General features: G+C 43.5%; 1 protein-coding gene across 1 annotated transcript; it reads left to right on the top strand.

Annotated features, from left to right (window-relative positions):
- The first annotated feature begins 10,454 nt into the window (after window positions 1–10,454).
- On the top strand, window positions 10,455–13,170 carry LOC130382709 (leucine-rich repeat and fibronectin type-III domain-containing protein 5-like). The gene is made up of 2 exons (XM_056590589.1): window positions 10,455–10,727; window positions 12,106–13,170. Exons 1-2 carry the CDS (start codon window positions 10,455–10,457, stop codon window positions 13,168–13,170), a joined length of 1,338 nt encoding a protein of 445 aa, XP_056446564.1.
- The last annotated feature ends 1,044 nt before the right edge of the window (window positions 13,171–14,214 follow it).

Genomic DNA, 14,214 nt, shown 5'->3' with positions numbered 1-14,214 from the left:
ATTTAAGCTCTTTTTTCATTAGACCATCTAGATCGCTCCTTCTTAATTTTTTTTCCTTGGTTAATGGGCACGGGACAATCGCATTAATTATAACGATTGGCTGAGGTAGAGTAAAATGTTGTGGTAAGCCAATCAGAGTTAGAGTTGGGCGGGTGTTGTTTACACATAGGCTTTTCGAAAGCGCGCAGAGTCGGACACGCAACGACACAAGTGAGTCAGCGAGCAACAGGAATGGCGAGCCAAAATAATCCAAAAGACAATAATTGAACATGCACATTAGGGCTGCACAATATATCGAATTTTTATCGCGATGACGATATTGGCGTCCCACGATGACACGTAGTGTTCCCGCGATATTTTCGCGATATTTTTTTTACATTTAATTTTTTTATTTATTTTTTTTAATTTAAATTTAATTTTTAAATTTTAAATAATGCATCCGCAAAAAAAAGACAACGAAAAAAGAAACGAGCCCCGCCCATGCAGTAAACGCTCTCGCTCCGCTGCAAAGCAGAGCGAGAAAGAGCAGGGGCGTTTCCCAGCGGAAAACGCCCCCCGTTTTCCGCCGGGCAATTTCCCGCTGAGCACAGTGTGTGGCTCCTACCACAAGTGGGTGGTAGAAATTCGAAAGATTTTTTTTTCAATGAATAATCGTGGTAAATAATCGTGATATCAATATTGATCAAAATAATCGTGATAATCATTTTGGCAATAATCGTGCAGCCCTAATGCACATGTATTTGAAGTTCCGTTAAAGAGGGGTGGAGGCATTTAGAAATGTACTTCAAAGTAATGCAATAATTACTTTCCGTAGTGACTACTAACTAGGGGTGTAACGATACATAAAAGTCACGATTATTTACCTACCTCGGTAATTGAGTCACGGTTCGATATGTTTTTTTGTACAGCTTGGTTAAAAGATACAAAATATACATTTTCTTTTTTAATTTCTATAAAAAAACTTTCTGCACCGACGCATGTGTCGTTGCTAGTTTGCAACTGGCGCGGAGCGTTCTTTTCCCTCCACAGGCACGCGTCGCTAAATTAGGGAGTGATCTTGCACCCCAAGGGGCGATTCAGTGAAAGGAGGAGGTGTGATCTGGTGCAAACGTTCCAAAATGTTGCTTGTGTACCTCGCGCATACACTTTGGTTCTCTCATCTACCTAGCCACACATTCTTGGTAAATTATTTGGGAAAGAAATGCTGATACAGCGGTAATAATTTGTACTTTTAAATCAATGAATCTGCAAACACCGTACAGAAAACAAATATTTTCTTAAAACAGATATTGTGTACAAGCCCATAACTTTTAGGATTGATGAGTATTTGATCGGGAGAAAACATTGTTTTACTGCGAGTGAGTGTTAAAAATAATTAATGAATGCGGGCGCGCGTGTGTGTATGGGTAAAATAATTAATGAATGTGGGCGCGCGTGTGTGCATCCATCTGTTTAAACACACGCAAACTAAACACGAAATGTGTAATACAGTCCATGAAAATTAATATTAACGGGGGGACACATGCATATTAGGAACACAGGTCATTAGCGATAATGCATACAATACTGGTAAGAAACAACGTTTGTTAATGTATTGCGTACATCATTTAATAGAACCACAGTTACCGCATATCATATGTGTGTGAAGTTTTCTTTGCCAACATTTATTTGAGGACTCAGAATTTCTGAAGTGGAAGAAAAGAAGAAAATGCTATTTCATGTGTGAATTAGGCCATATTATTTGTCCATAAACTGTGCCTTTTGAAGTTTAAAATTCATGTTGTCATGCATCTGTCTCATCGGAGACTGCAAACGCGCTGTCAAAATATCAACTCGTCAGATTCAAATGTGCTCATGTCTCTTAAAGGGGATGGGAGATGGCACTCTCATTGGTTTATTGCATGTTACGCCCAAACCACACCTACGGGTAATTAGGTTACTTCAGGGCAACCCTTTTTAGATTTGTGTCGGGCGCAAGAGTCATTTATCCGCCGGTATAATAGCAACATCTCCATAGAACCGCCCACAAAGCTACTTGCGTTTGGCGCTTCTCACTTGCGTTTCAGACTGTTAAAATACGGCCCAGAGTGTGGGATAATCAATTGAATCTTTTTTTTCTCAAAATATATATTGAAAAAAAACAACAACATATGGACACATAAAACACAATCAGGGGTTGTGTCAACAAATGGAGGCTTGAGGCAAATAAAGGTGGCCGCAGCAGTAGCCTCTATGGTGGAAGGAGCTCACCCCAGACATTCCCATGTTGCCGGGGCTACGACCCCAAGTCATGCTACACGTTTCACATAAAAAAGTCTCTACTCATTAAACTAACAATAACTATAGAAACTAGAAATTCCTTGACAATTTTAACTTACAGTTTTGATGGCAAACTATAAACAGCATTTGTCAGAGTTAAGAAGACACAAGTGTGTTCTTCACATGTGCAGCCCACATTTGAAAACACACTGTCATGGCCCTATGGGCATTACCGTGACGGATGCCTTGTGTTGCTAGTGCTCAGCACAAATGTCGGGGCCAGGTTGTTTTAGCTGTAGTTTATGCTGCATTTGAAGGACTGACTTCTGAACAAGTGCTAGCAAATTGCTTTTGTAATTGTTGTCCTCTTGCATTAACCTTGTGAAGTGTAAAGCCAGACCATAAACCTTAATTCAGTGTGTGCGTGTGTGCGAGTGCACGTGCGTGTGCGTGTGTGTCTGATACTGGCTGCAGAGTTCCTAGTCGTGAAATAAAGGTTTCCCCTCGTGGGAAGCATTATCCTGCTGATAGTCATTTTATTGTGTGAGGAAATTTGAAAATACCAAGATACGGTCATCTCGAAGGCAAAGGAAGAGACTTTATGGTTGACTCTCAAAGTTAATTAATCTGACGATATAACCTTTACATTCTGTGTGTACACAAGCTAATATCTAATACATATTACCCCCCCCCCCCCCCCATCTGTTTAATTTAGCTTTATACCTCTATTGCTTGGGGTTGGCTCCAGGGAACATTAAGTGTAATGAAGTTAGCTGCTCTTCTACAACCAGCGGGGCCTTTCCTTTGACCTGCAGCCTATCGTCTTCATTATTTTTGGGATTGCCGTTCCCAGCACAGATTTACAGGAATAGTCCCATTTTCCATGTATCGAAACATTGAGATGGAGAGCAGAAAGGGGAATGTGTGGTAAAAGACAGCGGATTATCGAAGGGCTGAGTGGAGAATTCACTGTGAGGGAGTGATACATTTAAGAATAAATCAAGCACATGAATAGATGGAAATAATGTCTGGAAAAGTGGGAAGTTGCGCTAGAAAGTAAGATATGGATAGATAGATAAATGGATGAAAGTATGACCGATTTCAAATGTTCAAAACTAACATTACACTTTTCTGCAAAAACATATATATTTTCATGTGGTTTATTGCTGATTACTTGACTAAGACAAATCTTACACTAAGGCTTTAGGCGAGTGTGATTGATTCAAGTCAAAAGCGTACTCGTCGCTCATGGAAGAAATGCTCTTTTGTAGAAATCCCATTTATTGGAATGTCTTTAGTATATTGAATAATTACACACAGCAATCTTTTAATCCCAATAATAACTTTGTTCCTCTCCCTCTCTCACTCTCTCTCAGTATTGCTTAGAGCCTGCGGCTCTAAGCAATACTTAGAATAAATTTCCAACTGCAATGTTAACAAGGCCCACACTGCAATTTAAGCAATAATATGGTAACAGTTCCAAGTTGTGCCTGACTCCTCCAGTCTGTTTAAGCAGCAGGAGGTGCAGACATGAAAAGGCCCCATAGACTAAGGGATTTGAAGAAAGAACATGAAGAATAAGAGAAAAACTAGCGATGACATTTTGACCTGGCGAGAACCGAAATTAAATGTAATATTTACTTGCGGACATCACAGTTTCATTAGTTTTCAGCAGAAACTCCCGGCTTTCTCTGTTCATGTATTATCTGTATTACTGTTTATATATTGTGTTCCAAAGTAACCCCTCCCCGGTTATAGCCACAAACATGCTTACCAATAATCATTTAAACACAAAAGAACTACTTTCTACCAGTTATGTCCCTCTCCCTCCACCTATCTCCCTCTCCTCATATCACCCTCTATTTATATCTCTACCTCCATATATCTCTCTTTACCTTCATCTATCTCTCTTTACCTTCATCTATCTCTCCCTACTTCCATCCATCTCTCTGCCTCCATCTATGTATCTCTACTTCCGTATATCTCTCTTACCCTTCAGCTATATCTCTTGACCTCGATCTATCTCTCTTAACCTTCAGCTATCTCTCTCTACCTCCATCTATCTCTCTACCTCCAGCAATATCTCTCTACCTCCATCTATATCTCTCTTTAGATCCAGCTATCTCTCTCTACCTACATCCAGCTTTATTCTCCTCAATCTATATCTCCACCTCCACCTATCTCCCCCTCCCTCCAACAAACTTCCCTCCCTCAACCGCACTCTTTCTTTCTCTTCATCACATTCTTCATCTGATTCTCCCTCTGTTTAGTTCCCATCTACGTTTATTGGTTGTTGGTTGTTTTCCACTCTACTAGATCTATCAAGCTATGGGGGCAGTTTCCATTTGCTAGAACAAGTATGCATCAAGCACATTGCATGGCACGCTTGTTTTTTTTTTACAAGCTGCACCATTGAAGGAAATGTCCAATACACACACACACACACACACACACACACACACACACACACACACACACACACACACACACACACACACACACACACACACACACTACCTTGCTTACTCTCTCTCACAGTCACTCATGCTCGTAGAGAGAGCGAGAGAGCTCCATCCAGGCTGCCGGTCCCCTTGGGTCCGGGTATAACACCTAGCTCAGCTGTGCTCACAGCATAAGTGAACATCCGCCTGTATCCCGTCGTAATGTTCCAGTTCAGCCTTTATGGCGCCATAAACACACATCGGGCAGCGCAACGGGGGGATCGCTCTAAGTGGTCCGTGGGGCTTCATGTGTTGGAGGGGAGGAGGGTTTAGGTGAGATTTAGAAGGAAAGAGTGAAGGAAGGAAGGAAGGAAGGAAACACAGATAGAACACAGGATGATTGGAAGGGAGGTGGAAAATGTGGAGGTGGAGAGAATTAGAGAAGATTGAAACAAAGGAGCTGAAAAACAATAGCAAGGGATAAAATAAATAATGGAATCACACATAGTGGTGCATAGTGAGAGAACACAAAGATAGGTCTCAGTGCGAGAATTTTCGAGACAAAAAAGAATGAAAACCAAAGTATAAAAATCTTTGAAAATGAAAGCTTCATATGGAGAACATTAATCAGTTCTCTTTATGGCATTTAAAAGTGCGGAAACAAATTTTCTGGTCTCGGCTATGCGTCGGAATTAGCTAAAGATATTAACAAATGAGGGGGTGGGGTGCACTATGACGCAAAGGGATAGAGAAGCCACAGTGTTATGGCGCAACATACATAATTCAGCAAAGCAGCAGGCATTGGGCTGAGCTGGGCGAACAGAGGCTGGAAGATAGCTAATGGCGTCCCTTAAATATCCCCCGCCAATTACTTTGCGCATACATTAGTGTTTGCACTGGCTTCAGTGCCATTCATATTATATTCTGTTGTCCATTATCATTACAAAAACAAGGAGCAGCATGAGCACGCTCTTTAGTCATCAGGGCATGTGTGCCTGTTTGCTTTTGAGTCAGCGGCCAATCTTATATTTCCTCAGGCTGTGAGAACGTAAATGTATCAGCTAGATTACATCACATCATAATCATTTATATCTGTCTTTGCGTTTCACTCTGTCGTTCTGATGCCAGGGGCTTTGCGTTGAATTTATTAGGTGTCACATTTTTTAAGCTATTGTTGGAGAGTTACGTAACAATTAGAAATGAAGACCTGATAATGTCTGCCTTGATATCAGATGATATGCTAGGTTTTCAACTATTGTTAATCCACTTATCTTCATTAATGTGTCCCATTACTGTTTTACTTTAAAAAGCTCTTCCCCAAAGTTGTATGCTTTATTTTATTTCAAAAGATAGAGAGATAAAGTTAGAAAACAGGATACCTTAACAACCAGCCTTTTTCCATGATTCAGAGTGATACATCTGCAGGGGGCCATAAGATAAGTCAGTACTAATGCTGAACTAAGCATTTAATCAAGTTCAGGTCCTTATGCATTGTTAAATGTGTGAATTGTGACTGTTTTGAAATGTGTCAAACATTATTTATCAGACAGAGAGCATGTGTATGATAGTGTGGGTCATTTTATTTTTTAGATTATGTCACTCTATAGAGAAAAAAATACAGATGGGCATTCATTGACCGGCTATCATTGTGTTTTTTTCAAGCCATTGTTTTTGTAGTCTGAGGCATTATTAGCTACCGTTATTTAGCGTCCGCGACTCTGGTCAACCCCATTATGCTTCTCCATTAAGGCACTAGCGGTTTCTTTGGGGTGAAACAAACTGTTGTGGGTAAATGCTGACAGAACAGTAAATAACGAAAAGTGGCTTCATCTCTATTTAGTTACTATCACAACTTTGATGAACCTCTTCTCCTCTTCTGCGTGTTAAAAGGCCAACATTTGGCCATCCTTTTTTCAGGTCGCATATCTTGAATGTGTCAAAAATCGATAAGCGCGGATCAACTCTGTTGACAGACACAGAATAGGATCGATGAAGTATTATTGATTCACGATTCACGCAGCTTGTTTATTTGTCATCTTGTGACCAAATGTCCAATCATAGCTCTCCGCTCACAGACTCCGGGCTTACACAACAACTCTAAATTGTTTTCCTAATGCATCTTTTATCCCTATGAATGAATGAGACTGGTATTGATTGAAGATCCAACACTGTGGGCTGCAGGTATGCACCTTAGAAATCATGTTGAATGGCATTGGCCAATGAGCATTATTTGATATTTAATCAAATTTAATAGCCTGAAATGGGCCTGCCTGGTATCACAGTTCATGGCTCGATGCAGATCAAGTAAAGACACTGCATATATATATCATCCAACCATCATTTAAGTCCTGCCACGGATACAGACCTCAACACTCACAAACACACTCAATGGCACAGACTGAAACCCACAGATTGATGGCTTAGTGGTGGATTTATTCATTGTGTGTGTTGATGTCTTTGTGATGAGTGTTGGCCAAAAGCCAGGAACACTGGGGGGTCACACACACACACTAACACATGAACAAATATAAATTAACCCCAAAACATATTATGCATCTGTGTTATTTGTTGATAAAAATAATCAATCACAGTCAAGACGACACACACGAAACATAGACATATACACCAAATAAAAAACTGAGTACACACACATATGCATCCTCTAGTCTATTGCATCCTCGTACCCCAATATCAGAAACATTTCTCATATTTTCTCCGGAGGAAATGTTAAGGAGAGACCACACACACAGACACACACACACACACACACACACACACACACACACACACACACACACACACACACACACACACACACACACACACACACACACACACACACACACACACACACACACAGGCGCCTTGGGCCCAGGGTCTGGCATTGCAGAGTAGATAGATTAGTGCAATAGTCTCAGCCAAGGCAATCATCTGCCCACTGTAGGGCTTCAAACCCTATCAGGAAGATCCTTCACACACACAAACACACACACATGCAAGCACGCACACACATACACAAATAAATCATTCATAACAAATGAGTTGGCTCTGAAAAGGTTCACAAAGGGAACTGCTTCACACAGCCGAGACATTAGAGTTATTTTCAACTCAAAGCTTGAAAATGCGTTGAAATGTGTTTTGTTTTCCCCACGCTACAACTGATCTAAAATCAATGGCATACATATTATCATTTGTTTATCTTATTATTGTTACATATTATTTTGCCTTTAACACTAAATAAATCCAGGAATTATAAGTCATTCCAAGAAGCAACACGTGGGATCCCATAGACAGTTACATTAATACTTATAACAGCATTAGCACTGAGACAGTATTACTAAGATTAATAATACGAATAGTTTATCTGGCAATCTGACGAAACGCGAGTACGCAAGTTGCTTTGTGGGCGGTTCTCTGGCGCTGTTGCTATTATACCGGCAGATAAATGACTCTTGCGCCCGCAAATCAAAAATGGGTTGGTCTGAATACTCGTAGGTCTGTTTTGGGCGTAACGTGCAATAAACCAATGTTCTATCTCCCATCCCCTTTAAGAGCCATGAGCGCATTTCAACTTAACGACTTGATATTTTGACAGCTCGTATGCAGTCTCCGGTGAGGCAGATGCATACATGAATTTCAATATTCAAATGGCTCAGTTTATGGCCAAATAATAGGCTTAATTCAAACATGGAATAAGGTCTTATTCTACAACTTCAGAAACACAGAGTCGTCATGTAAATTTCGGCAAAGAGAACTTAACACCTATATGATATGTGGTCTTGTGGCCGCAGCTGTGGGTATGATGTGATAATGATATGCGGCAATATAACAAACATTGTTTGTTACCAGCATCGTATTCATTATTTTTATCGACTTGTATTCATAATATGCATGTGTCCCCCTTTTAAAATACATTGCCATGGACTGTATTATGCGTTGTGTGTTTTGTTTGCGTGTGTTTAAACAGATGGGTGCACGTATAGTTGAACTGCGCACCAAACATTACCCGTATTCATTAATTATTTTAAACACTCACTCACGGTAAAACTATGTTTTCTCACGATCAATTACTCATCAATCCAAAAAGTTATGGGCTTGTCAAAGATGAAAATATGTGTTTGCTGTACGGTGATTGCAGATGCATTGTTTTAAAAGTAAAACTTCTTAACACAGCTGTTCTTTCCCAAATAATTCAACCAACTACTTACCCTAAAAGGAGATTTGTTTTGGAAGGCTGGGATATACTTTGCTCGAGTTTATAATGGGTATTATTATTATTTTAACGGATGGCATATTACTACAGTGTTCATTCATTCAGCCCCTAAGGAAATTATTTTTTTACACAATCCACATCATCATCATAACATTTAAATTAGGCTAATCGTTTGCATGTTTATGCTGTGTATATCCTACATGTGTGCAAACGTATGTTGCAGTTCTTCCCTGGCATTGCACGTCAAAATAGCAAAACCAACTGCGCAATCTGCTAGTGCATTTAAACCAGGTATTTTCCGGTCAGTGGATTACTTTTAAATCAGTAAAATAGCACCATGTATCATTTGCTGCGGAACATGCCTCTGCTTTTTGCCGACACGCCTCTCAGGGTACAAGTGTAGTGGCGCAAATATGCTGTGGGGGGGAAATTAGCTTTACGCCGGGGGCAAGCTAGCAACGATACATGCGTCGGTGTACAAACTAAATTGCGCTGGGTGCAAGATAGTGCCCTAAAAGTCTAAAACTGAAATGAATTCCGCGCATTTCTTTCTTTCTTTAGTATCCCATCTTCCAAACCTTAACCTCACCTTGGCTCCCTACCTCCAGATCTTTGCTAATCATACGGGATCTTGCCAGAATAGGCCCAGCTGGGTCCTTAGCATACAAACCCTGAGCACTTAGCCAGAAGTGCACCTCAGTTTTAATGAGGAATACAATTAGCATATTAATGAGAACGTGTAGCAGAAAGCTGACGCGACACTTTTGAAAACTTTTCTACGACAGCGTTACTTTGGAATAAAATGAACCGGTGGAATCCAGAGAGGGGAAAAAACAGCTTCCGGAGAGCACTGAACAACATTGCTTAAATGTTTATAGCAAGCTAGGGGAGCATTTTGGCTTTGATGACATCATGTAAAAAAGCAGATGTCAGATGTTGATTCACTGGGCTGTAACCATCACGACGGCGAGGCCAGGGAAGCTTTTGTTTGGAATGCAGGTTCATTCTCCCATCCCCATTGATCCAGCCACACTCCGTTTTACATTTTCTATCACACACCATGAAGCCATAAAGCATATCTTAGTACACTTCTGTGTGCCTTACCCTGCTGTTTAACATAGATGTCAGTTGAGGCTGAAAATACTTTGTGAATTGAATAAGGGATCATTGTTTCCTCTTTGCCCCTCACTGCTCTTTTGGGGGCTAGGGCTGGGGTTGTCATAACACAGGACCTGTAAAGCCCTTTGAGACTGTAAATGTGATAAAGGCAGCAACAGAACATTGTTGAAAACATTTGCAACAAGGAGGAAGACATCGTAGAAAGTATAAGGAAAACATTGTAGATAGTATAAGGAAATCATTTTAGAGTTTATAAGGGATCATTGTGGATAGTAGGGATAATTGTTGATAGTATAAGGGAGTCATTGTAGAAAGTATAAGAAGACATGAGACCAGTCTATGCAGCCCAGGATTGTATCATCTTCTTCTGGTCGCAGCTGATTTGAACTCTTCCCTCCCTCCCCGTCTTCCACCTCCTCAGGATGATCCCCCCGACCAGCCAGAACTTCCTGGTGAACAACCTGGCGGCGGGCAGCCAGTACGACCTGTGCGTTCTCGCCATCTACGACGACGTCATCACCTCGCTGACGGCCACGCGTGTGGTGGGCTGCGTGCAGTTTACCACCGAGACCGAGTACATGCGCTGCCACTTCATGCAGTCCCAGTTCCTGGGCGGCACCATGATCATCATCATCGGGGGCATCATCGTGGCGTCGGTCCTCGTCTTCATCATCATCCTGATGATACGCTACAAGGTGAGCCCGCCCGTCACTCCGTCCAGCCATCCTGCTCCTGCGTTTGAAAGCTGTTAACATTGTCTCTTCTATAAGCCCGCTGGCCTGCAGATAAGGGCCTGCAGCTGTTAAGAGCTGGGATGCATGGACTCGTGCTATCACACGGCTGATCCATGCAGGGCTCCAGAGTGCGACGAAAATATTTAAGGGTGTGACTAATAATTGTTCTAGGTCCCACTGGTGCACCTGACGCTGCCCGTGTGAAAACAAGAATTACGGAGAAAGAAAATAAACGTGACAAAAGAGTAGGGAAAACTAAGCCTACTGTTCCAACGAGCCCTACTACTGAGAGTCTGGACACCACGACACACACAAACTTAAACAATAAACGGCAGGCGTGTTAAACAACCCACTGCGTGTTAATCCACCCGTCTGTCCTAAAGGACAGCGCGGATCCGTCTTCCATCTAATAAGCACATTCTTTATTTAAAACATGATCATTGCACACCGGGTTTATATTTTTCTACCTAGCACCTCATGAGTCTCATGCACTCCTTTATTAATCTGTGCCCTATATGTTTTAAAACCTTTAAAGACATGTATGGAAGACAGATCCACGCTGTCCGGGACAGTGCGTATCCGTCTTCCATCTCCTCTCTCTCTCCCTCTCCCGCTGTCAACCAAAGAGCGCTATCATCTGTACTGTCAATAATCTCGGCCCAATTCATTGCAATCCGCCCCCCTTTCAGAACCTGTGCTCGTACATTTTTCTTCCGGTGATTTCATCAAATCACTGGAAGCATATTGGTAAAAAGATTTACTTTTTAATTTTAGCATATTCAATTTCAGCAAATCACTTATAAATACATGATGAAATATAGTGTTGGATCACAATGTTGTTTTAGGGTTGAATTACCCTATACATTTTTTGCTGAAAGTTTTAGTTTGAAATGTTCAATTACAGCTCAGTGAAGCACTTGAGACCCTTTTTTTTTCATATTTTTACATAGATTTGTGCTTCAAATAAAGACAAGCATTCCTCTTAACCTCATGCTGCGTTCCAGGGACACCTTTGAGCCCGTAATTACGAGCTGGAACTGGGAGTAAATCGGTCTGGTACGAGTTCACGGGGAGTGAGTTGTGGGTTTGCTCCCGTTCCAGGGCATTTTCACGGGTAGAGGAAACACATAATTTGCTCATCCAGGGAACAGGCCGTGTGTATTCATGAATCAGCCAATCACAGTGCAGTCATTGGCCAATCATATACATCACTGTTCAACCCTCACTGTACACTCAGTTGCATTACGCTGTTGGCGTGAGCAAGATTAGCATACAACGATACAATTGCTTTATTAAACTGAACCCACAACTCACTCACAACCTTTGTGTTTGTTCCAAGGTCTGTAACCCCGGCAACGGCAGTAAAGGCGTGTCCCTGCGGATGACCAATGTCCACTCCCAGACCAATGGACAGCAGGCCCAGGGCTGCACCGTCACCCCCAGCCCGTCCAAACACAGCGCCCTCGCCCTGGAAGAGCTCTCCAGCGGCGCCAGAGAGAAGGAGGGAGGAGGCAGAGGAGGAGGCCTGGGAGGGGGCTTAGGAGGCAGGAGGCAGGACACCATGACCCAGTCGTCGGAGACCTTGCTGAGCAACTCCTCCCCGGGCACGGCGGTGGCCAGCCCACCCTGGGCCTCCCATGGGGCAGTGGGGGAGATGGGGCCACCTAAGAGAGGCTCAGAGAGGGGCCCGACCGCGGGGGCCCGGGGCCACCAGGGCCCGGCGGCCGAGCCCGTTGGCGAGCGCCCCCCAAGCAAGCAGTCCTCTGGCGGCACCCTGCCCAAGGCCAGGAGGAAGCCCGCCCCCGGGAAGCCCGGGGAGAGGGCCCCCGGGGAGAGGTCCCCCGGGGACCGGCCGGGGTCGGCAGAGGGTCTGATCTCGCCCAGCGCCCCCCGCCCTAACTCCTCCTCCACCTCCTCCTCCTCGGCTCTCCTGCCCCCCTCCTCCGGCCGGCTGGAGCACCTCAACACCAACCGCAACAACTCCACCTCGCTGGAACAGCCCCCGGACCCCTCCTGCCCCCACCACCACCACCACCACCACCCACCCCCTACCTTCCCTCCACCCACCGCCAGCCCCGCCCTCCACTTCAAGGACACGCCCGTCCTGCGCCGTGCCCCCCGGGGCCCCTGCCCCTCCCCCTCACCCTCCCGGTACCAGACTCTCCCCACGGAGGAGGTGGGGAGGCGGGGCAAGGCCCGAAGGCGGTACTCCCTCGGGGAAGGAGGAGGAGGAGTAGACAATACTCGCCGCCTACAGCCGGGGGGCGGAGCTCCCAAATTAGGACGCATGATGCGGAACAAAAGGAGCCAATCGATGAGTGTCATGCTAATCCCCAAGGAAGGGGAGGCGGAGTCTGAGAGGGAGCGCTGTGATTCTGATTGGATCCTGGAGAGCACCGTGTGACGGTCTGTCGTGTCGCTGTGTTTTGACGTTTTGTAGGCGTGACCGCGTGGTTTCCTGTGTGCTTTTGTGTGGATTTATGTATGGGTGCTACTCTGGCCAAGATGTGTGTGTGTGTGTGTGTGTGTGTGTGTGTGTGTGTGTGTGTGTGTGTGTGTGTGTGTGTGTGTGTGTGTGTGTGTGTGTGTGTGTGTGTGTGTGTGTGTGTGTGGAATGGGATTAGCATATACAGCACACATGTTATGTGTCCTGTCTTGTCTGACCATGTGTCAGTAGATGTGAGGATGTTTACTGAGTGTGTGCGTGGGGATGGACCAGATCTTGTTAGAAACGTTTATATTATAACTTCTCTCCCGTTCATTATTTTTTTGAGAGGTTTACAAAAGATTGTTTTCACCTAAACGAATACCTTGTAGCGTATTCTTGTTTTTGTTTGTTGTTTGTTTTGGGAGTTTCGGCTCCAACAGGTGGATGTTTGCCTTGTTTGGTGTCTTGTGGCTTCCACATTATAGCACAAACAAAATGAAAAAAACAACCAATCTATAATAGACAATGCCGTCTGCAACAGGATTACACAGGGGCCACGGCCACCCACCTACCCCCCCTCCCCCCGTCAACCAAAAGGGAAATAAAGGACTACACAACGTCAAAACTACAAACGGAAAAAGCATATTATTCTTAAAAAGGAAAACAGAATCAGAGATACAAAGGTGTGTGTTTGTTTTGACGTGCTCGTGGTCGTAACCATGGCAAGAGAATAGCAGTTGGGTGCCTTCTTTTGCTCAGTTGTTCCGTCAGTTTCTCTGTCTGCCAGACAATATGGAACGAGAGCCGACTGCGTTCCACACCACGATGTCCATGAGATATATCACACATCGCCTTCTGAACTAATGAGGACACCACGCAAATAGACTTTTACAGACGTGAAGATGGACACACACCGTGACAAAAGCAGCGATGACGAAAACATAACAAAAAATACTCTTTACTGGACCTCGTATTAAATTAATATTTTTTAAAGGAAGATATACAGAAAAAAAAACTAAC

Source organism: Gadus chalcogrammus, chromosome 5 (assembly GCF_026213295.1).
Source record: "Gadus chalcogrammus isolate NIFS_2021 chromosome 5, NIFS_Gcha_1.0, whole genome shotgun sequence".
NCBI classification, from domain to species: Eukaryota; Metazoa; Chordata; class Actinopteri; order Gadiformes; family Gadidae; genus Gadus; species Gadus chalcogrammus.
The sequence above is the reverse complement of the archived record's forward strand: the minus strand, read 5'-3'. Positions and strand labels throughout refer to the sequence as shown.